We start from the raw sequence: 25244 nt of genomic DNA on the forward strand, positions 1-25244 counted from the left end.
TCCGAATTTATACATTACTTGCTAGCTTTCAGTCTTTATTAAGGATTTTTTTTAAGGATTATTAGTAAAATTAAAAGATTTTTAAGGGTCCTTAGTCAATTTAAGACAACTTAAGGACTTTGTCAGGATATTAAGGAGACCAACGAACCCTGCATTATTAAGAAAGGTGCTACGCAAGCTCGCTCTTACTGCAAACATACGAGTCAAAACAGGCAACTGCGGCTCATGTTTAAAAAACATTTTTTTGTTAAAAATAAAGCGGTACGGTATGTACAAAACAAATGGTCTACTTTATGTTATTTGTCTCAAATAAGTTTCTCAAAAGTAGTAGGTACCAGTGGTCTACGGCTGTTCTGTTAACAGTGTTTAAAAACAACTTCATGTGACTGTCAGTGTTCGTAAATAAACATCACGCGCAGCTTTGCAAATGTTATTTGGGAAATGCGCGTCACTGGTGCTACTGCGAAGTGGGATATTTTCAACGTAAAGTACTCACACCACTGGACTAACATGCTGTCCCGTTATCTCTCTCTGGCAGCTTGTTTGGAATGCGGGCGGCGCATTCCATCGGGCAACCGAATACACGTTGGAATGAATTTTTTGAATTTTAAATGCTTTTTATTTGTATAGTACAGGAAGGCGCCGGGGCGCTTACAAATGGAAATATAGTTTCAATACGTTTTCAAACATGTCACTCTATCAAAGTTTATTTTTTATCTGAATTAATCTCAAACTTTATATATTTTTCTCAATTTTGAAATTAAATAAAGCATCACTTTTCTGGACAGAATTTTTTTAATTTGTTATTATGTTTGTGCATTTTTAACATAAATAAAATTAAATCGCAATAATATAAATAAGCTTTAAATAGCGGAATGAAATTTCCAGAAATTTTTTTAAAGTTATTGAACCATATTTCATTTTTACGCATGATATGTTCTCGCATACGACATTCATATTCACATTATTTTAGTTATTGAACTTTTTTAACTTCTTCAACCGCCAACTGTAATGCCCAAAACTGAAGGAGAAAAAAATCAAATTTTGAAAGCCATTTATTCAGAAATTATTTACCTAAATAATCCTAAAATTGGTACCAGAGATGCTCCAGGTAAGACGAATAAATGTCATAAAAAAAGAAAAAAAACAGTAAACAATTATGTGTGCAGCTCCCTTAGTAATGATACATGATACCACAATAAGCTGCGCCGGAGGTACTATGTTACTGTTTGTGCAACACATGAACGTGTAATATACAGAACAGTCATTTATTGGTGGTGAAGACTGTTTACTGCTACTTTATCGGTAGTGAAAACATTTTACTGCTACTGTATCGGTGGTGCAAACTGTCCAGTGATAACTGTATCGCTGTTGAATACTGTTTACTGCTATTGTATCGGTGGTGAAGAACGTTTACCGCTACAGTATTGTCCTATAACTAGAGACCGTTAAATTCGCAGATTAATTTCGCAATAGGCTAAAATTCAAACACATGTACCCTCACGCTGCTTTGCTATTGGCTGGCTGTTTATCTGGAGGACTCTATGCCAATGAGAAACACTCAACCAAGGAAGTATCGAATCACAGTAAAACCAGGTGAGACGACTGACAAGTCAGCAGCCAATGAACTGGCGTTATTTGACAGAGTATGCGCAGGTCTGTGTATTCCATCCTGAAGGTCATCGATACCTAGAGACCGGAAAAATTCGCGGATTCATTTCACGACAGCCTGTAATTCAAATAGTTATACCTCAGTGCTGCCTCTGCTATTGGCTCACAACTCACCTGGACGACTCTGGGCCAGTGAGAAACACTCAACCGAAGCTGTATCGAATCACAGGCCGCTACATTGGGGACACCTTCACAAGACAGCAGCCAATGAGAGGTCACATTTGACCGAGTGTAGGTAGAACTATGGAGTTCATCCTGGAGGTCATTGAACCGGCGAATTTTTCCGGTCCCTACCTATTACAGAACTGTCGTGGTGACCTTTCCCAGAGTACTTCCCAGCGTACCCAATTAAAATTCTTAAATTAATACATACAGGCACAGAATGTCGCTCTCCCTGGACTGATTCGCGGCAACTGGGACAGCTAGTCCCGTCACGCGAGGCGGAAGCAGTCTGACGTCCACACGCGCATTAGTACACGGAATGTATCCATCCACCGCCTTATACCTAGGGGCATGTAGATTCAGCGAAAAGATTTCGAGACTAGATGAAAGTCAAAACAATGTAGCACCGTCTGTGTTCCGTGATTGGGAGAGTTTCTCTTAGGTACATATCGATTGTTACAACACAAATCACAGTAATTCAGAGCGGAAGCAAACGCGTCCTGAGTGGCTCGGTAAAACAAGGCGACGACTTCTCTCGCAGACGGCCGCCAATCACAAGGAAGAAACCACAGGTGCGGGTATACCTTGTTGCAGTCTAATAAGTGTTCAGATCTTTTCGCGAAAAATGCCTGCCCCTACTTTACCTTTGTTCTGCTTCTACAACCATCCCACGGTCAATGCGTTTTTTCAGTCACTGCTAAATATTCCAGAGTGACTCTCTACGCCATATTTCGTGACGATACCAGATCCTCGTTCCTTTGAAGTTGACGCCCCGCCTGAAATCGTTTCGCGTCGGTGTTCCGCCGGGTTGCGTCGAGAAGCTGAACCGGATGTGGCTGGGAAAGGGCGCGACTTGGACGGTTGTTCCTCCCTGGCGGCCGGCGGGGTCCGGTGGGAACATAAAACGTTTAATAAACGGGCCCCCCCACGGGTCGTAAACAGCCATTATACAAACTACACGCATGCTGATGATTAGCAGGCAGAGCTGGTGGGCAGAAGTGTTGCCATGACGCCGCCTGTAGTTGCTTGCTGAGGCATTGTTCCCGCAGCTGCTCTGCACGAAGCGCTACCACAACCTTAAGGGGGTGCCTCTCATTTCAGGTCACGATTTTATAATTATGTGAATCACTAGAGACTGGAAAAATTCGCGCTTTCGATGTCCTTTAGGATAGACTCCACAACCCTGTACATACTCAGGCAAATGTCACTTGCTCATTGGCTATTGACTCGTGACACTTGCCAACTGGGACGCTTGCGATTCGATACTTTTTTGGTTGAAGGTTTCCCATTGGCTTGGCTAAAAGTCCTTCAGATAAACTGTAAGCCAATCACAGAAGCAATATAATTGTATTTGTTTGGATTCTAGCATATCGTGAATTCATCGAATCGTAAGCGTCCCAGTTGACAAGTATCACGAGTCAATAGCCAATGAGCAAGTGGCATTTGCCTGAGTATGTAGAGGGCTGTGGAGTCTATCCTAGAGGTCATCGAAAGCGTGAATTTTTCCAGTCTCTAGTTATTTGAAATTACGAAGAACACTTCGTTCATTTGAGGCAAACGCTGCGTCAAAAGGTCCGTAGTTTTAATGTTATTTCCGACGGCATAGAGTAATTAAACTGCGCTGAAACAGGTGCACAGTTAAGGACGAGTGTAAAGATAACAGGAAGGACAGAGCTCCGAGAGAGACGCACAAAGAGGAACTGAAGGTGCGACCAGCTCTGAGGACCTCCGAGAGACTGCCGGCTCGCAGGTAATTAAGACGAGGGACGTCATTAGCCGGAGAGCTGCAGAAGTGGAGGGGGAGAGGTTCTCTTGAGATGCAGTCACGCGACGCACTAGAAGGTCGACGCGTCACTCGGTGTTTATTTATTTATTTATTTATTCAGTCATCCGTTCATTATCGTCTTTATTGCGTAGAGACCGGAAAAATTCGCGAATTCATTTCGCGATAGGCTAAAATACAAATAGTTATACCTCGGTGATGCCTCTGCTATTGGTTCACAACTCACCTGGAGGACTTTGGGCCAATGAGAAACACCCAACCAAAGCTTTATACGAATCACAGGCTGCTACGTTGGGACGTCTCACAAGACAACAGCCAATGGGTGGGTGTCATTTGACCGAGCGTACGTAGAACTATGGAACTCATCCTGGAGGTCATTGAACCCGCGAATTTTTCCGGTCCCTAAGTATTTGTTAAAAAGTAGCCCTTGGATGTTAAAATCAAATACAGTTTTTTTTTTTCTTTCAAGGAAACAAAAATTATTGTAACTGCGAAGAACCGTTCGTTTACTTGAAAGACATTGTTCATTGAGAAGTCTGTTAATTCCTGAAGGTGCGGGTGCTACAGTGTTCAGTCGGCTCGAAGATAAGAGCATGTGGGCGTGGAACCGGAAGTAGGTCGCTCGTATCGCCTCAGACAGGAAGAGGGAAGTGAAAAGCCAGCTAGCGGCGACCCAACTGCAAACCAGCGGCTTGACGGCTAGAGACTTGTCATTTGCTCCCCCGACGACTATCCCTATCACACTATACCAAACACATTGGCTACTACATTACTTCGTAAAAATTTGTACATTTCAAACATTAATGGTTTGAAATAACTAATAACTAGAGACAGGAAAAATTCGCGGTTTCGACGGCCTTTAGATAAACTGCACATTCCCCTGTACACTCGGGAAAATAACACCAGTTCGTTGGCTGCTGACTTGTGAGTCGTCTCAGCTGGTTTAATCTGCGATTCGATCCTTCTTTGGTTGAGGGTTTATAATTGGTTGAGATTTTCACGAGAAGCTATCGCTAGAGACCTGCAAAATTCGCGAATTCATTCGGTGATAGGCTAGAAGTCAAACACATTTACCTCTTAGATAATTTTGCTATTGGCTTACTGTTCATCTGGTTGAATCTCAACCAGTTATAAACCCTCATCCAAAGAAGGATCGAATCACAGACAAACCAGCTGAGACAACTTACAAGTCGGCAGCCAATGAACTTGTGTTATTTGCCCGAGTGTACAGGGGTATGTGCAGTCTATCCTGAAGGCCATCGAAACCGCGAATTTTGCAGGTCTTTAGCTATCGCCTATCAATTAATATTAAGTCAAAAATCATAGCGATGTTTTGGTCAAATGTAAATCTTCTAAGCAGACAAAAATACACATTATTGCTATAAAAAGAACTTAGTTGAGAAAAATCGGGTAAAATTAAAATTGTGGTACCGAAAATTTCCTACTGATATACGATTTACCACTTTGTGGCTACGGGCTGGACCATTTTGCGAATTCTTTTCGCTCCAAGATAGACTTCGCTGTCCTATAGATACGCAACTCACTAAGTACCTACACTCATTGGCGTATGCAACTGGGCAACTCATGATTCTCTGGCACAGGGTCGTCTATCGCGTGTTTAAAAAACAGCGCTGCAACCATTAAATTAAAAGTAACTGCATATAATCGTGAAGCCTACCTTGCTACAGAGAAAATACAAAAACTCCTTTAGAGTCTCATCACAGGCAAAGATGCTTCTAAACGCGCCCCTAACAACACAGTAGTAACATGCGTGCAATGTTTACGGCGAAGGAACATCTGTTAACACCGTCCTTTGTTCCTGATGAGTAGGGACTGGAAAAATTCCCGGTTTCAATGACCACTAGGATAGACTCTACGATTCTCTGTGTACTCGGGCAACTATCACCTGGTCATTGGCTACCGACTCGGGACACCTGTTTACTGCGATTCTTATGATTCGATACTTCTTTTCTTGAATGTTTGCCATTGGCTCAAGTCATTCAAGAAAATTGCGGTCCAATCACTGACGCAGCATTAAGCTAAACGAGTTTGGATTCCAGCCTGTCTCGAAAGGAATCCGCGAATTTTTCCGGCCTCTACTGATGAGTAGAGACAGGAAAAATTCGCGGATTCATTTCATGAGCTAGGGCCCGGAAAAATTCGCGGGTTCAATAACCTGTAGGATGAACTCCATAGTTATAAGTACCCTCGGTCAAATGCCACCCACTCATTGGCTGCTGTCTTGTGAGGCGTCCCAACGTAGCAGCCTGTGATTCGATAAAGCTTTGGTCGGGTGTTTCTCATTGGCCCAGAGTCATCCAGGTGAGTTGTAAGCCAATAGCAGAGGCAGCACTGAGGTATAACTATTTGAATTTTAGCCTATCGCGAAATGATTTCACGAATTTTTCTGGTCTCTACTTTTAGCCAATGGAAAACCTTCAACCAAAAAAGTATCGAATCGCAAGCGTCCCAGTTGACAAGTGTCACGAGTCAATAGCTAATGAGAAAGTGGCATTTGCCTGAGTATGTAGAGGGTTGTGGAGTCTATCCTAGAGGTCATCGAAAGCGCGAATTTTTCCAGTCTCTAGATATATGAAATACGAAACATATGTATGACTTTTTCCATAAATTTGATTGCAAGGAGACAAATTACGCACCAGTAAATTGCTCACATTAATTACAATGTGTAGGGACTGGAAAAATTCGCGTATTCAATGACCTCCAGGATAGACACCACGATCCTGTGCATACTCGGGCAAACGTCACCGGTTCATTGGCTACTGACTCGTGAGGCGTCTCAATTGGGAGACTCGTTATTCGATACTGCTTTGACTGAGGGCCTATATTGGCCCATACTCCTCCAGGTTAACAGCGAACCAATAGCAGAAGTTTCATGAAGGTACAACGATTTGCATTTAGGCATATCGAGAAATTAATCCGCGAATGTTTCCGGTCTCTAACAATGTGTTAACGGGTTAGGGTACATCGTCAACCAAGAATTGGTTTTCTAATGTTTCCATTTTTTTTTCGAGGTAGCGGAACCGCGTATATATATAGTAGGTCCGCCTAAAATTGGTTACCGGTTAAAAGAGCCATTTTATAACCATGTCCAGGCTCAATACATTTCCTCTTAAGCCAGTTGCAAACAAAGAAAATAAGTGTTCGCCCAATCATAGGCAACCCAGTCCAGAGGATTAAAGGACCTTAGTATCGGTGAGTAAGCAAGTTAATTTCTAAAGCTTCAAAAGCTTTGTACATTTCTTTGAAGTTGTAGCTGAACGCCCTTTTTTATTGCAAATTACTGAAGAAGAAGAAAGCATTTCAGATGGAACACTAAACCCGTATGGAAAAGTGTTTAGTTGGAAAAAAAAAATTCTACAGCCACCGTAACTCTTGTCTAAAGTTATTTCTTTGAAATAACTGGAGGTAAACACTCGTCCGAAAAATGTATGGAAAAGGTATTTATATAAAATTATTTATGACAACTACAATTTGTTTAACTCCAACGTTAAAGGCCCCGGGAAACGCTTGAGACCATGTGGCCGGATCTGGGTAGAGGATCGTGGCTGTGATTGGCTGACACGAGCGGGCCGGCTCACCCTCCTCCTCCTACCAGTTATGCTGATTGGGAGTCAGCTTGCAAAGCCATTTAGAGCCGGAACTTGAAATACACCGGACCGAACAGGCTTGGGAAACATGTTCGCTCAGTACCAGTGCAAGAAGGCCTCACAGGATAGGACTAGGGGCGTACATTTTCCGTGAAAAAAATTTCGAGACTAGTTGAAATTCAAAACACTGTAGTATCGTCTGTGTTTCTTTCAGTTACGTATCTGTAGAGACTGGAAAAATTCGCGCTTTCGATGACCTCTAGGATAGACTTCACAACCCTCTACATACTCAGGCAAATGCCACTTGCTCATTGGCTTTTGACTCGTGACACTTGTCAACTGGGACGCTTGCGATTCGATACTTTTTTGGTTGAAGGTTTCCCATTGGCTAAAAGTCCTTCAGATAAACTGTAAGCCAATCACAGAAGCAATATAAATGTACAGTTGTTTGGATTCTAGCAAATCGAGAAATGAATCTGCGAATTTTTCTGGTCTCTACGTATCTGCAGTCGGCACACCAATCGCAGTAATGCAGCGCGGAAGCGAACGTGTATTGAGTGGCTCGGTAAAATGAAGCAACGGATTCTCTCTCTGAACGGCCGCTAATTACGCCAATTACACGGAAGAAATCGCTGGTGCTCGTTGCAGTCTAATGGGCGTTAGACATTTTTTTTTTTTTTTGCGAAAAATTCCCTTCCCCTATGGATAGCTTATCCGCTCATGACTCGTTCCTCAATCGGAGGGCCCTAATATAACACCCACACACGCGCGCGCGCGCGCGCGCGCTCCTCCCCCCCCCCCCCCCCCCCGCCTCTACAAATCACTGGAGATCAACGCAATTAAGGGCTCCGCCTACCCGGGCACACACGCGGTGCGCAGAGCTTCAGGAAAAACAACGCGATTTCAAAACCACTCAAGATATCCGAGTGTCTCTATTTACTAAAAGCATTTAAGAGATCGTTGAGGGCAGAAAAGTACTTTGGATTACGGATTAAGTTTTTAAACTGTATTTTTAGAAGAGTTGAAATTGCTAAAACGCATGTTTTCAGAACAATTTTTAGAGACAAAACAACCAGTACAAATTCTTGAAAGCACTTAATGGACTTGCATTACACCTTTATCTTCCCTTCTCGGACGTATAATGTTACGGTCACCGCTCAAATTTCACAGTTATCCTGTGACGACGAAAAGACTGCGCGCCAGTCCAGAGGAGACACCGCGCTGGAAAAAACAGCGAGCGTCGTTCGTATCATCCCGCCTAACACACACACACACACACACACACACACACACACACACACACACACATACACCCCTGACGAAGCGCCTCTCAGTCCATAGACCAGCAATGCGGCCGGCTGATACACAGCACGGTTCGTACAGAACTTGCCCCAGGCTAATAGGCCGCGCAGTGACAGCAGTGGAGCCGTGCTCGCCTAGCCGGCGGCGCGCTATATATAACCCCCGGGGAGGAGGGGGAAGTGTGAAGCGGCGGAGGCGCTAGGCCGCGAAACTGCCGCCGGCTGGCCGACGTCTTCCTCGCCGCCTTGTCCGCCATCTTGGACCGGCTTCGCTGTTGCATGACTCTAGCACTGCCTCGCGCGCTCCTTCGAGCCGACATCAGTTGTTTATGTCCTCTGTGGTAGTTAAATGATGAAGCATGAACGGACAAGAGGTCCGACTTGGACTTGTACGAGAAGATGCGATGATCGATACCTAGAGACCGGAAAAATTCGCGGATTCATTTCACGATATGCTAGAATCCAAACTACTGTACATTTATATTGCTTCTGTGATGACTTACAGTTTATCTGAAGGACTTTTAGCCAATGGGAAACCTTTAACCAAAAAAGTATCGAAACGCTAGCGTCCCAGTTGACAAGTGTCACGAGTGAATAGCCAATGAGCAAGTGACATTTGCCTGAGTATGTAGAGGGTTGTGGAGTCTATCCTAGAGGTCATCGAAAGCGCTAATTTTTCCAGTCTTTATCGATTCAATTTATTTTTTTGTCTACAATGTTAAAGATCTTCAATTAACGAAGAACGCTCGTAACAAATCATCCAGGGATATTCGAACATTTAAGTCAAATAAGTTAAATTACTTTGAACATGAATCCAAGAGAATATTCTTGGTATACTAACAAAACATTCAAAAACTGGTTAAATCTACAATAAGTAGAGAGGAAAAATTCGCGCTTTCGATGACCTCTAGGATAGACTCCACAACCCTCTACATACTCAGGCAAATTCCACTTGCTCATTGGCTATTGACTCGTGACACTTGTCAACTGGGACGCTTGCGATTCGATACTTTTTTGGTTGAAGGTTTCCCATTGGCTAAAAGTCTTTCAGATAAACTGTAAGCCAATCACAGAAGCAATATAAATACACAGTTGTTTGGATTTTAGCATATCGTGAAATGAATCCGCGAATTTTTCCGGTCTCTAACAATAAGAAAAGTCTTCTTTTGTCCACCTTTGTTCGTTTTGGAACATACAACTCGGAAGTCGAAAAACGAAGTAGTTTCTAAGAAAATTTAGTTATTTAAAATTTCGGAGAACTCTTCTTTGTTTTTTTGACGTGACAACGTCTAATAAATAGATATACGCCGGCTGCACGCACGAAAAAGTGTCCCGTTACGCACATTGTCCCGTTATGCTGTGTCCCGTTACACTCATTGTACCCTTGCGCCGCATCTATCTCTCTTCCACTCGATTGGAACAACCATCGATTTGACTTTTTCGAGGCACATTAAACTTGAAACACTCCCATTCGTTTCCTACTTTTCCTATCATCGTCCTATCCTTAACAGAATAACACAGATTGAAAGAAGTTAAATAGTAAACATGTATAAAAGTTATAGTTAAAATAATTTATTCGTTAAAGTAATAAACATATTTGAATTAATGAGTGCAAATAAAAGTCAATTTATCAATTAAATTGTAGATTTCATTTCACTCCTTCTTTGTATCCATACAAAATAGTGATAATTCAATAAAAATGATTCAATTTTATTCATAAAAGTATGCAATCATTTCATCAATGTTTTGTTATGACGTTGTCACGTTTAACTATCGTCCGTAAACCGACTTTACAGACAACCAATTTTTTCAATTAATTTCTTCCTTCAATCGTCCGTAAATTTATTGTGGTTTCTAACAGTGTAGATGTATTTCAAAGCACTTGCGGTCTCGTTTCACAGATCAGAGCCCGCAAGGCAGAAGTTGCAACAGGTACAAAATGCAACGGAGCCGAACAGACTGCTGAAATTTCCTGCGAAGACAAAAGTTAAGTGTTTCCACCATGGAGCAATCGGCAGTAAAACATACGAAGCATGCGAGCGTTCAGCCACGCAAGTGAGGGCGTTATATAACGATAATGGCGGCGGGTGACCGGCACGCGACTTGTAATACGCCTTCTGCACTACGTGCAGTGGGAGTGTAGTGCCTACTGCAGCGCGGCTGATCGATAGTCGTCCGACTACCGGGAAACAGCCCTCTGTCACCCCTCCCCCCGTCCTGAGCCCTCCCACGAGGAGGGGGGGTGGATGCACTGCTGCCAACAGCTACACGCGAGCCTCACTCGTCTCTGTGGCTAGAGGCTGTTGTGCCTCATACATCCTTGATGTTCTCTTTGTTCCGAGTCGCATTATTTTGCTTCTGCTGCTTCGTTTTGTTTTTGTTTGCTCGCCAAGTTTTGTTTAACCCATTACTAGAGACCGGAAAAATTCGCGGATTCATTTCACGATATGCTAGAATCCAAACCATTGTACATTTATATTGCTTCTGTGATTGGCTTACAGTTTATCTGAAGGACTTTTAATCAATGGGAAACCTTCAACCAAAAAAGTATCGAATCGCAAGCGTCCCAGTTTACAAGTGTCAAGAGTCAATAGCTAGAGACAGGAAAAATTCGCGCTTTCGATGACCTCTAGGATAGACTCCACAACCCTCTACATACTCAGGCAAATGCCACTTACTCATTGGCTATTGACTCGTGAACACTTGTCAACTGGGACGCTTGCGATTCGATACTTTTTTGGTTGAAGGTTTCCCATTGGCTAAAAGTCTTTCAGATAAACTGTAAGCCAATCACAGAAGCAATATAAATACACAGTTGTTTGGATTTTAGCATATCGTGAAATGAATCCGCGAATTTTTCCGGTCCCTATCAATAGCCAATGAGCAAGTGACATTTGCCTGAGTATGTAGAGGGTTGTGGAGTCTATCCTAGAGATCATCGAAAGCGCGAATTTTTCCAGTGTCTATGTATGGCTATTTGAAAGCTAGAGTTTCGGATCGTGTTGTCCTGTGGATTATTTTTAAACTCTCGCTAGACGATCGAAGTTGAGACGGTGGAAGCTGCGACTGGCGAGGTGTGTCACCGGCCCAGCCGGGAACTCGGCAAGGCTAACCGGGCCATTACCCCCGGGCAGCGGCGGCCTTTGTCCGCCACGGGCCCCGATACTTCGATACTTATAAGGCTCACAAAGGAGCGTAGCCACTGCATGCCTTGCCGTGGTACACACCCACAGACATGCTACACTGCCGATAATTATGGTACCGCTCTCACAAGTCCAATGCTACGCTTCATTATATCTATTCTTCAATAACATCAAATAAACAAAAAAAATAGACTGGTTTAAGAATTATGAAGATGATATCGGTGATATCTACAACCCAGAAGCCAGGCAACTCCAAGTCTTCTAAATATTTTTGACGTAATAACATCTTATAAATCGATGAACGCCGGCTGCACGCACGAAAAAGCATGACTCATTGTCACGTTCCGCCTGAGCCAAGCGTGCAAGAACCGACCAACCACCGTGCGAGAAAAATCTTCTATAATATCTAAACAGGTTAAGGCGGGCTTTTTAAACTAATTGTTCGTGATTATATATAAACAAATTATTTTTAATTAAATTTAGCAAAAACTGTAAATAATGTTTGAAAATTAATAAGTATGAAATTTTTTCATCAATGTTTCTTCTTATGACGTTATCGCGTAAATTTATCGTCCGTAAACCGACTTTGCAGACAACCCCCCCCCCCCCTTTTTTTAAATACTTTATGTTTAAGAAAATCCTTAGTTTTCTGTATATTTAAATCTTAATGTTTGATGTGGGCAGTCCTGAAGCGCGCAGTCAGCTCGAGGGCCCAGCCAGACGGATCCTCCGTGGTCGTCACAGGCGGGTGGGGACGCACCACAACGCCGAAAAATGTCATTGCAGGACTGCCACAAAGGTTAGGTTAGGTTAGACTAGGTTAGGTTAGACTAGGTTAGGTTAGGTTAGGCTAGGCTAGGCTAGGATAGGCTAGGATAGGCTAGGATAGGCTAGGTTAGGTTAGACTAGGTTAGGTTAGGCTAGGCTAGGATAGGCTAGGCTAGGCTAGGATAGGCTAGGATAGGCTAGGATAGGCTAGGTTAGGTTAGACTAGGTTAGGTTAGGCTAGGCTAGGATAGGCTAGGCTAGGCTAGGATAGGCTAGGATAGGCTAGGATAGGCTAGGTTAGGTTAGACTAGGTTAGGTTAGGCTAGGCTAGGATAGGCTAGGCTAGGCTAGGATAGGCTAGGATAGGCTAGGATAGGCTAGGATAGGCTAGGCTAGGCTAGGATAGGCTAGGATAGGCTAGGATAGGCTAGGTTAAGTTAGGTTAGGTTAAATTTCGCTAGGTTAGGTTAGGTTAGGTAAAGTTAGGTTTGATTGTGGTATTTCGGCGTTAAGGTGCATTTAAGAAACACACACAAATCCATTCAGTTGTTATTTCGGCTTTGTGGTACACAGCAGTTTTCTAGCTGTCGGCGTTGTGGTCAGTTTTGACATTCGGCGTTATGGTATTTCGGCGTTGTGGTAACAACCCCAGGCGGGTGGGTGCAGCAGCCACGGGGACAGCAGACCACACGACTCACGGCAACGTCTGCTTGTGATCCGCCCAGGGCGCAGGGCCACCGCGGCGAGCAAAGGGGAGGTAGATTAGTAAGCCTACGATTCACGCCGAGTATTCGACATGCCCGAACATTACCGAATACCTGCCTTCGGGTGACTTCGGGATTATTTTGTTTAACTATGCAGCTAAACTATCCTAACCAATCATCCTAATTTTAAAGAATATTAAATGGACTTTACCTATCATAACCCACTGTCCACACAACCTAACCCAACTGACCATTTTCATTCTTTATCTCACAGATTTGTAATACATAAACCTAACCTAATCATTTGTTAAAATGGTGGACTATTAGATCACAATGTCAGAAAAACCTTGTCAAAAAGTAGATATTTTTATTATTATTATTTTCCCTTTTATAAAAATTACTCACCTTAATAATTACAAACTTAAGATTTCAGAAGAACAAACATAAATGGTGTTTTATTTCTTTTTTATTTTCATTCATACATAACTTTCCAGTATATGTAGCACTCACATTGACTAGATTTTCTCGTTGGTAGCATTGGAGAAGTTAGTATTCACATTTCCGGCAATTAAAACAGACGTTTTTTTCACCTAAAAAAAATAATTCCGAAGACACCCGAAGGCAAGTGTTCGGTAATGTTCGGGCATGTCGAATACTCGGCGTGAATCGTAGGCTTCCCGAGGTAAATGCGCGTCGGATTACAATTAAACTTAATCAGCCTTTAACTTCAAAACCTTACTTAACTCAATCTCAGGAAGTTAAACAGGCTATCAGGCGTATTAAACCACGTAAGGCACCGGGAAACGATGGCATTCAGGCAGTAGTCCTTAAGAAACTGCCCGACGAAATTTTGGAATACCTAGCTCAATTAATAAATGGAATACTTAAACTACAGTATTTTCCATTGCAGTGGAAAGAAGCGAATGTGATAGTTTTTCATAAATCCGGAAAAGATAAGACACTGCCCCAAAATTATAGGCCCATTAGTCTGCTGAGTACATTGTCAAAAGTAGCCGAATGCATAATTCTGCAGCGACTAAATGCTCACATTAAAGAAAATAACGTACTGCCGGACGAACAATTTGTTTTTCGCAGCGCGCATTCAACAACGCATCAACTGGTCCGTTTGACAGAACAAATAATAACTGCGTTCAATCAGAATAGCTATAATCTCGCAGCGTTTTTGGACATAGAAAAAGCCTTTGATAGAGTACTTCATGAAGGCTTAATTTATAAATTATATAAAACTGGCTTCCCCGATTGTTATATTAAATTAATGGCCTCGTATTTAGAAAATCGATCGTTTAGAGTCACGACAGAAGGAGCACAGTCCGATTTAAAAATAATTAAAGCAGGAGTCCCACAAGGCAGCATTTTGGGGCCGGTTTTATTCAATATTTATATCCATGATATGCCTAAGCCCGCACACCGATCAGTTCAGTTTGGCTGCTACGCGGACGATACGGTATTGTTTAGCAGATCTAGTATTCTAGAACTCGCAGCAGACAGATTGCAAACCGCGTTAAATTCAATAGAACAGTGGTGCACAAAATGGCGAATTAAGGTAAACCATACTAAATCAGAAGCTATAGTTTTTACGCGTAAACATCTCCCGCCACTCGAAGATAGACCACGACTAACACTTTTCAATGAGCAAATTCCTCACAAAAATGTTGTTAAATATTTAGGCGTGCACATGGATAGGAAACTACTATGGCGCGATCACATAGAGGCGAAAAGAAAAACAGCTTTCACTAGGCTCATGGCCCTCTACCCCGTCATGAGCAGACGTTTAGGTAGCTCTGTTAAAAACGGAATAATAATTTATAACGCACTAATAAAACCAATAATCACGTATGCAGCGCCGGTGTGGGCAACAGCAGCGGAATCTCCCTTAATCAAGCTACAGAGAATTCAGAATAAGAGTATTCGTATTGCGACAGATGCGCCTGTGTATTGCCCCGTAAGGGCTATGCACAGAGAGCTCAAACTCGAACTTTTAAAACATTATTATTTCCGAACTGCGCAAAAATTCTATGATAAATGTGCCATAAGCAGAAACCCATATATTTCATCACTGGGCGAACAAGATCCAGAGTTGCATGGAAAATATAAAATTCCAAATTCAATCTTGGCTCACAGACCTCCGTAGTGTGCTGTGGCTGGCTGAGCGATCGGCCAATCAGTCTCCCGCAAGTTGAAACTTAAATTATAGACATTAATTAATAATTAGCTAATTCAAAATGGTCCGAAGCACGCAGGTGTAGGTTTGTCTCCCGGGAGTTCCACTGCCTGTGCTGTTAGGGCTGACTCCCTATGTCCGATGGGCATGGCCCGCCTAGCAGGCTTCACCTCCAGTGCCGATTGTGTTTCTGAAATACATGGGATTTTGAATTACGAGCTTGCAACAAATGCCAGAATGCGAATAGGTCTTGACTTAATTCACCTGTAACTTTATACACCGACAGTTCCTCTATATTTAACTAGTAGTATAGTAGTAGATATTAGAGATTTGTAAATTAGTAATAAGTCCTAGATACTTAGTAATAGTCATCAAAAATATATATTTCTAAAATAATACTAAAAAATCTAAAAAAAAAATTTAAAAAAAAATTTAAAAAAAAATATTTTTAGTTCTTATTTTAGTTTTATCTTAAGCACTGCACGTCCATCCCTGAGTTGGGTGTTTGCATATTTCGTAACGAAATGCCTAGTTTGTAAGTCATTTATCTTTTTTCTGTTTTAGTTTCTTAGTTTTTTAGGTGCTGACTGGCGGCGGAGTGAGTGGTCAGTGCAACCACTCACCACCAGGGGCGCTTGCGTCCCTGGTCACTAAATCCAGTACTGGACAACTGGAAAAGCGGACCACGAGTCCAAGTGCCCAACCCCCGCATGGTAGACTCTTTTCTACTCTGTCCAACACTTCATCCAGACCATCCTCTGTCTCCTGTAAATTCCTACACGTAATGCATCCCAATTTGCATCCCGCATGAATGTGCCCAGGGTTTTCCCTGTGTCTATGCAGGTTTTACCAGGGCCCAACCTATCTCTAGTTATAGTCTAGATTTAAGAGTGAGGGGAGTTAGTCATGGCGCCAATCGCTGCCATGGCTGGCCAATCCCCTCCTAGCACATGATGCATGCGACCCTCTCCTTGCATGGCTAATCCCAGCATGACTAGGCGTATAGGCTTCGGCCTGAGACGCACCTAGGTCCCTCCCTAACCCGGACCCCTCCAAAATACACTTAGTTTTAGTTAGGTTAGGAAAAAAAAATAAAAAATGCGCGTCGGAAAAGAAGGAAGAAAAAGTGGGGTGGGGGGTGGGGGGGTGAACCACAGCCGTAAATGATGCGAGCCCGCGTCACCGCTGCATGGGCCCGCCCACCGAAGCAACATACGGCGGCACTTCATTTCCATCCCTCCAGCTGCTTTCCATAATCAATATGGAGGGCTGGTCGACGGGGCGATAGCTCCTGTCACAACCCCCGCCTCTTCCTCCCTCCCCCCGGACCCAGAGGGCAGAGGGGCTGTTCCCCGCCATGACGCGGGGATACACAGCGTGTGCCGACATCTTACGAGACACTCCCCACTCGACCTGGCCTCGCTACTACCGCACGGGTCGTTACCACAACGCCGAAATACCATAACGCCGAACGTCAAAATTGACCACAACGCCGACAGCTAGAAAACTGCTGTGTACCACAACGCCGAAATATCAACTGAATGAATTTGTGTGTGTTTCTTAAATGTACCTTAACGCCGAAATACCACAATCAAACCTAACTTTACCTAACCTAACCTAACCTAGCGTAATATAACCTAACCTAACTTAACCTAGCCTATCCTAGCCTAGCCTAACCTAACCTAGCCTAGCCTATCCTAGCCTAACCTAACCTAGTCTAACCTAACATAACCTTTGTGGCAGTCCTGCAATGACATTTTTCCGCGTTAGTGTATTTCGGCGTTGTGGTATTTCGGCGTTGTGGTAACGACCCCACCTGGCCTCGCTACTACCGCACACCTGGTCGCGCTACCGGCTCGCGCGCAACTGTTCGACTGTCATGCCTGCCGGTCTGGTCTGCTCAACACAAAACAAATACAAAAAAAAGGTGGTTGTCTGTAAAGTCGGTTTACGGACGATAATTTTACGTGATAACGTCATAAGAAAACATTTATGAAAAATTGCATACTTTTTAATTTTCAAATATTATTTACAGTTTTTGCTAAATTTAATTTAAATGTTTGTTTAAATATGATCACGAACAATTAGTTAAAAAGCCCGCCCGCCTTAACCTGTTTGATATTATAGAAGATTTTCTCGCACGGTGGTTGGCCGGTTCTTGCACGCTCGGCTCAGGCGGAATGTGACAATTTTTCGTGCGTGCAGTTGGCGTTCATCGATTTATATGACGTTATCACGTCAAAAAAAATACTTGCACTATTAGGTAATAAGGCGTCCATACGCGGAACTATTTTCCCTACACAACTGGCTGTGTCTATGTCGTTACTATGGGTGTAAAAGACCACAGGGTCCACGGTAAAAGCCAGAAGGGAAATGACACTTTATTTTTAACCTCAGCCAAACCAGCTTCTATCTTGGCCGAATTGGCGGCCAAGAAGACGGAACACATTTCGCTAATATCTCTCGGAACAGTTTTTATGAAACTTAAGAAAATCAGTAATTAGGATTTTCCCCACGGGAATGTATGAAGTGCTGCTTTTCTCTCTTTCTCTCTCTCTCTCTCTCTTCATCGCTCTCTAGCCCTCAACAAAGAAAAAAACTCAATTAGTTTCAACAAACCTTAACACGCGTCTTTTACGGACACACCGGGTTTCGTAAAAAGATAGCTTACCTTATCTGGAGATGACTACGAGATAAAAACACACACTATCAGTCCCCTTATTAAAAGAGACTCACATATCAATTTCATACGGACACCAAATGTTAAAGATAGCCAAGTTTAGCTTTTAAAGCTAAGAACGTTAATGTATGAACTGCTGGCCTTATTTAAGGACACAAATACTGGCTTACACATACAAAATTAAAATGCTGTAACAATTTATACATATACGCACAAATGTATACTCCCCTCTGCAACAATAAAACTATGTAGCTACTACTAGATAATCACACAGCTGCGATGTCTTTCACGGAAGTCATAAGATCCGGATTAAAACGATGAAACCGAAAAGCAAAACACGTGCATCGTTTATGCGTCTTGTTTGCGGGTTGGCAAAATTCAAAAAATGTAACTTAGGTCTAGTTCTGAGGGAATTTTATTTTGCAGAAGATTGCAGGAACAAAATAAAACTACTGCATCTAAAACCTATGACTTTAATCATTTTGAAAAGTTGTTATCGATGCATTTAATGTTGAGTTAGAATTAACATATGGCACCCTTTGAACTAGAGCTGTAGCAAACCGTATGTATTCGTTACTGAGTAACGGGTGCGGCATCTAGTAACGAGTAACGAAACGTTACACACGAATGCATTTCGTTACTCGCATTTTTCGCGCGCTTATTCGTTACAAAGAACGATGTTTGTTTATTGTATAATTTGGAAATTCGTCGTCCAAGTTTTTTACAGTTTATTAAAGTTATTGTGTGTGTAAAGTTTGAATTTGTAACAGAAACAACGTAAGAAATTATTTTTTACAAATTATAAATATGTATGTTTTTGTTTTTTATTATCGCGTATTTTCACGTTTTTTGTTCTTATCTTAAAAGATATATGATAATAAAGCCGCTCTAATGATATTTAATTATTTCTTGTTTAACAAAAGCTGTTAATTACCAAATATTTTTAATAGTTTATATTCGATTTATTATTATTATTTATGCGACGTCATACTGTACGCGTACGAAATACGACTCGATTCGTTGCTGTTACATAACATAGCATGTTATGCGGTATCAGAAGTAACGAGAAACGATACGAAAGTAACGAGTACTAATTGTTATAGTAACGAATACATACGGGTACACTTTTTTTCGTTACTTTAACACCTCTACTTTGAACATAAATATTGTGTCCTAGAGATGTGTTAGTTTTAATTGTCAGTAGAAAAATACTGTAAAACTATGTTGTACTTGTACAAGGATAGTCATTGAAAACTCAGTTGCCAACGATATCACTCGTAAAACTGCAAGACGGAGTTTTGAAAAATTGAAAATGGTACAAAACTCTGCCTTTATCCTTGTACGAGAACAGAAAAATATTTTACAGTTATGCAGAGGAAGAACTTTCGGACACAGTTGAGAACGATTTTTCTTCCCCACTTTATATCTCTTTCTCTCTTTGTTCCTATACGCAGCCAAAAAAAAATTATAAAAAAGGTGTTACAATATGTAAACAAGCCAGATACTGTTTAAGATTAATTGAAAGTGTAGTTAAAATACAGCATGTTATCATGAGTTTTTATTTTGTTGCCGTAAAATAAATCTATGTCAGCTTATAACATTTTACGTTCCAACATCAGTATAAACATTATACACATAAACACCCCTCACATTCGTCACACTGTAAAACTAATTCATTGAATTGTCTTACTGGGCGTAAGATTTCAATTAAAATAAGCCAGGAGACGCTTGGATCGGATTTGAACCAGCTGAAGTCAGTGAACTTTAAACAGAAAGCGTGAACATTACGTCACAATATCCGAAACGCAAAATTTTAAAGAAAGAAAAACAAACAAATCGGCGACATCAGCCGTAGCCTCACTTCAACCACACGACTGCGCTAAATTAAATATTTAAAAAGTCACCACTCTGAATCGTTATCGTTCAGTTGCTCAAACATGAAGGTTGTTCAGATGTTAAAAATGCGATAGAAGAGTTGGAGACAATAGAAAAGATAAATGTTTGCAACATTAGGTACGTATTTTAATATTCGACAAGCAAAATTCTAGTGCTTCAAAGCTATATACCGGAGGATGTATTTTTCGCGAAAAGTTTTAAAGCCTAGCTGAGAGGCAAAACACTGTAGCAACGTCTGTGTTTTGCTATTGAGCTTCTTTCTGGTACATGTTTACTGTTGGTACATTAATCAAAGCCATTCTGTGTGGGAGTAAACACGACCTAAATGACCTGATCAAATAATTGCATCTCAAAAGATAAACTTCCAATTCCTCAGCTCATCACGCTAAAGCCTCAAATAAATTTAGAATAGCCTACAAAGAACATAATACCAAACAATGAACCCTTGGATCATGTTCGGATTTGAATTTGTCGACGAAAATTAATTATGGTACTTTTTACACAAAAAAAATTTGATTTTTCTTAACTTCGTATTTGACTTCTATTTTTTTTTTGCATTGAACACGTATATTAAAAATTAAATTTAAAACATTCGAAAAAAAATTCTAAACATAGCCATATTGTTTTGAACTTCGAATACAAGAATACCTAGATACGCGAATATATCACAGCTTAATTGGTCGCAAGCTAAACTGCAAAACTTTATACCATAGTATAGAGTTGTGGACGTTTCGCCCACGTTTCTATACTATAGAAAGTCAAAAATTACCAGTTGTCAGTGATTCACACACACTACACGAACAATTATTTTCTCACAATGAAATCAGCCAAAAATAATCACAGCTGATGCCAAATTAATCCACGAAAGTTCAGGGTCTCTAATAATTTACTTATTTGGAATAAATATCCGATCATAATAGTTGTTTTAATTAAAAAAATACACCAATAAATTACTGGCCTGTCTTTGTTTGTATACATTAATTGTAAAAAAAAAGTTTTACTGAAACCTATTATTTTTAGAAACATTTTAGCTATTTAATAAATTAATATGTTCCTGTACGCTAGATTTCCCAGTCACTTACCAGTAATGTAATGTTTTTGCAGGATGCCGCTTACAAGTTACCTCTTATCGTTATCTTTAAAAGATTTGTGCAATGGGAGCGCATGACTTGATGTAAGTTTTTGGACATACGCCATTGCTAAGCACTTTTTCTGTTGAAGTCTTGTTCAGCCTATAAGTCATGTATATATTGTATATGTTTTAAGTGTTATTTACTTACTGTAATGTATATCAAACTTACAAGCCCTATATTCTGTGAACATAATGTTCAAAAATTGAATCAATTGGGTGCAAATAAAATAAAATAAAATACTTACTGCGTTATTTCGCGTATGAACGGAAAACCTTTTCAATGTGAGAAACTTTTATATCTATAAAACTTTTAAAAGTTTCCTGACCCGTTTTTTTTTTCACAAAAAAAATATTGTCTCGTTGCTTTTCATAACCAAAACGATTATGTATTTTCGTTGTTTCCCGAACCACCTCGGGAATTAATTCCTAATATAATTATAGCCAACACGTTTAATTTGTGTTGTAAAAAAATCGTACATTTTTTTACCGTTAAAAAAAGCTGTAAGATGAAAGTTGTAAAATATTTTTAATTATATAAAATGTTACCTCTAGCATGTAAATACATATATTACATTATTATTATTAATGAACAAACCTAAATTATTTCAGGAATATGAATATATTTATTAAGTAGGGGCATACATTTTACGTGAAAAGATTTCGAGACTACATAGTTGAAATTCATAACACTGTAGTGTCGTCTGTTTCGTGATTGGGTGTGTTTCTTTCAGTTACGTATCTACTGTCAGCACACCAATCACATTAATGCAGCGCGGAAGCAAACGCTTATTGTATTGAGTGGCTCAATATAAGGCAACAGCTTATCTCTCAGACGGCCGCCTGTTACATGGAAGAAACAGCTGGTGCGGATATACCTTGTTGCAGTCTAATGGGCGTTCAGAATTTTTTCCGCGAAAATTGTATATCCTATTAATTTGCACAATACAAGAAATAAAAAATCTTTACATATGCCACTTTAAATATTTGCAAAGTAAACGGTTTCTCTCTAAGCAAGTAAGTTTATACAGCTGCCTCAACATTTACAGAACAAATAAGACTTCCTTGAAAATTACCCCCATTCTGTCAAAGAATATCAGTGTTATAATGAGTTCAGAAACCGAATACTTTTATTGTGGAACCAATGGCGATTCCAGAAAATGGAAGATTAGAGAAAGAAATATTTTTATATGCTTATTTATTTTGTCATTTTTTACATTGAAAGTCAACTTTCTTTGTGCAAAAGTGTTCAAAAAACATTAAATAGATCGAATATACTAAATTTTAAAAAAATGTTTTCAACAGTACCTATCTTATACGGGCCAATTATCCAAACATACAGGTTTTCATTAAATTTTGGTTATTTTGTAAACACAAATTAATGCGATGCGACCATTTTGGACATTGAAATCAGTACAAAATAATTTGAGTTTTTTTTTGTTGAGGTTTTACTAAGTAGGTATATCTGTGACATGGAATTTATTGGGCAAAGGGTGTTTATCACAGTAACTGTCCAGTGAGTAAAATCTAAATGAAATTATTCGCGGAAAATATATTTGCTGTTTTGTTAAGACTTCCGTGCAGTTTGTGTTGGCAGAATTGATTTTGTGTTGGTTGTGATTCGCACGACCTCTCCATCCTGAAGCGATCATAAATTTATTTTGATTATATTACACGCCAATTAAACTACAACTAATTCAGTAATAGACGATAACATTGTACATTTACAAAAAAACATTGTTTCTAAATTTTAATATTTAAATGGAAAAATATTTGAAGAGGTTTATGTTTATTATCACGTTTTTCAAAGTTGTGCATATTAAATAGGTTAGATTAATAACTAAGATTTTAGTTTTACTGATTTAAATTTAAATATGAGTGGAAACTTTTACCACATATAAACTTTCAAAGCAACCTGTATCTTCACAGCTAGCTAGGTACTAAGAAATACCTACAAGCCATAAATGTCAAAGATAAAGGTCACTTAACAAATCAAATAAACTTAAAAACAATCTAAATCACTAAAGCCTATCAGAGCTGTAATCGAATAATCCATATTCAAAAATGGATTATGAAATAATATACTTAAGGATGCAAATTTTAAATATCAACAAGGTAAACATTAATTTCTAAAAAATAAACATATGTACTTAAATAACCTGTCACATTCAGTGACAACTTGTCCAGCACAATACTAAATATAGCCGGGAAATAAATCCAATTCGGACATCACGTCATTCACTAAATGCTTTCATTAGTTCAAAGCAGCTAAGATAGCCTATTCAAATTAATCAAACTACTTGAAGTAATCAGATTTGTATGTTTAGTTAATTTCATGTAGGAGCTATTTTTAGTCTAGGCATCTGAATGTTTTAATTTGTTGCAACATTTAATAAAAAATAATATTAACAAGAAAATAACTCCCAGTAAAATATTAGCAAATAATCACTTTGAACGTGGGAGCCAGAGCTATTGATCTCGTGTAGCAGTCATTTTGCATGTGTGTAGAAATATAAAAATTATTACAAAAAACGAGCGATCAATCTTTTTTTATATATAACTAACATGCCTTTTTTAAAGAGTACGTTCGCAAACAAACGTAACACGTGATACGATAAAACACCCTATCTTCGAACCGGCCGAGCTGGATATTTGTTGTAAAAGTTGGCAACGTCACAACAATACACAGTACTAGCAATTACAAAACACCTGACTTACCTGGAGGTCCTCGTAGGTGCGGAACGCCAGTATGGAAAATCCGTCAACGATGTCTTCCAAAAAAAGTGGTTCCTTTAACTCCTTCAATTTTTTCCTTCTGTTGGGCGGCCTCGGAGGCTTTTCCCTAACTGCCACTTCGTCGTCGCCACTATCCGCTTCATTCCCTCGGCTCTCCCTTTGAGCCTGGATGCGTTGGGCTCGCTCGCGTCTCCTGTTCCTTTGGTTGCGCTGCCTTTCGTTTTCCATGGCTTCACACCATTCCGCGCCGCGCACGTTTCCAACTATTCTCACTTCACTGCCTGGCTATCGCGTCCGTCACATCACGCCATCACCCGCCCTGCCGAATAACGCCCGATACACGACAATATACAAGGAGCGGCACTTCCAACCGAACACTTTGATTGTTTGGAATGGCGGAACGCTTCGACCAGCCTGCCGCATCGCCACCTAAAATGGCTGCGTATCCTTCCGCCCGGTCGACCGCCTGCTATTCACGTCGCCAGCGTCGCATCGCGGCGCGAAGCAGCGCTCGAGACTGCTCCAAACACACATCAGTTCACCCTAAATGACACTGCAGCACAGTTACTTCAAAACATAACTGCCGTACCCCGCGCAACAGTCAATACAAGGCGACGGCGTACGTGCCTGCGTGCGAACGAACAAGGCTGTGGCAGCAGCAGCGCCCAGTGTTGCCAACATTGGAGCGGCAAAGTTTCTAATCGATATCGCGGCGCACACCGCTCCGAGACCGGTACAGTACGAAAAAAAAATGTTGACGCTGTCGCGTAGCTGTTTACTTAATAACTAATTTTTTGCAAGCAATTTATAATAAATTTAATAATGAAAGCGACAAAGTTCAATAATATGTTATAGACTTTTAATCTTCCCTAAGACGTAAATCATCTTATGTCATTATTTACTTCTTAAATACTATAAACAATAATTTTCAAACCAAGATTTATATTATATTTATAGCACTTGGCACGTTCGTAGAATAATACAAAGAACTATCTACGTAAATAATACAATATTATAATAATAAATAATGTAATATACAAATAATAATAAGTAAATAATACATATGACTCTATTTGCGGCTTATTAGAGTTACATTTGCATTTAAGCCGTTGTCTAACTCTGTTCAGTTAAAATTATGACGTATATCAGCTTTTTATTGGCGTACATAAATTTTAAGTTTTTCTGTAAGCATGTTTATTCGAAATGTATTTTACAATTTTTAAGACTCCAGAATTAAAAATATTATCTTTATTTTTATTTTATTTTTAAAACAGGTTCTCCTGTAAATGGATTGAAACCGTGTTATGATACGTGAAAACAAACGCAATCTTACATATAAGAAGTATGACTATAATGGCATGTACTTGAATTTATTATTTATGATTACGTACGTTAACCACAATACACATAAGTCCCTGGCAACTTTCCAAAGCTAAGCACGCTCTGCGGTGTGTAGGTATGACACAAAGCAATCCGCGCGG

At 40.3% G+C, this 25244-nt stretch overlaps 1 protein-coding gene across 1 annotated transcript in view; it reads right to left on the minus strand.

The window, feature by feature from the left end:
- LOC134530004 (proline-rich protein 36-like) overlaps nucleotides 1-24418 on the minus strand; it is a 258535-nt gene extending 234117 nt beyond the window's left edge. The window contains exon 1 of the mRNA XM_063364530.1: nucleotides 23746-24418. Coding sequence (XP_063220600.1) covers nucleotides 23746-23991 — 246 coding nt within the window. The 5' untranslated portion in view covers nucleotides 23992-24418. The remainder of the gene's footprint in view (nucleotides 1-23745) is intronic.
- Nucleotides 24419-25244: the final 826 nt, after the last annotated feature.

The sequence above is a fragment of the Bacillus rossius genome, chromosome 3 (assembly GCF_032445375.1).
Source record: "Bacillus rossius redtenbacheri isolate Brsri chromosome 3, Brsri_v3, whole genome shotgun sequence".
In the NCBI taxonomy this organism is placed as follows: domain Eukaryota; kingdom Metazoa; phylum Arthropoda; class Insecta; order Phasmatodea; family Bacillidae; genus Bacillus; species Bacillus rossius.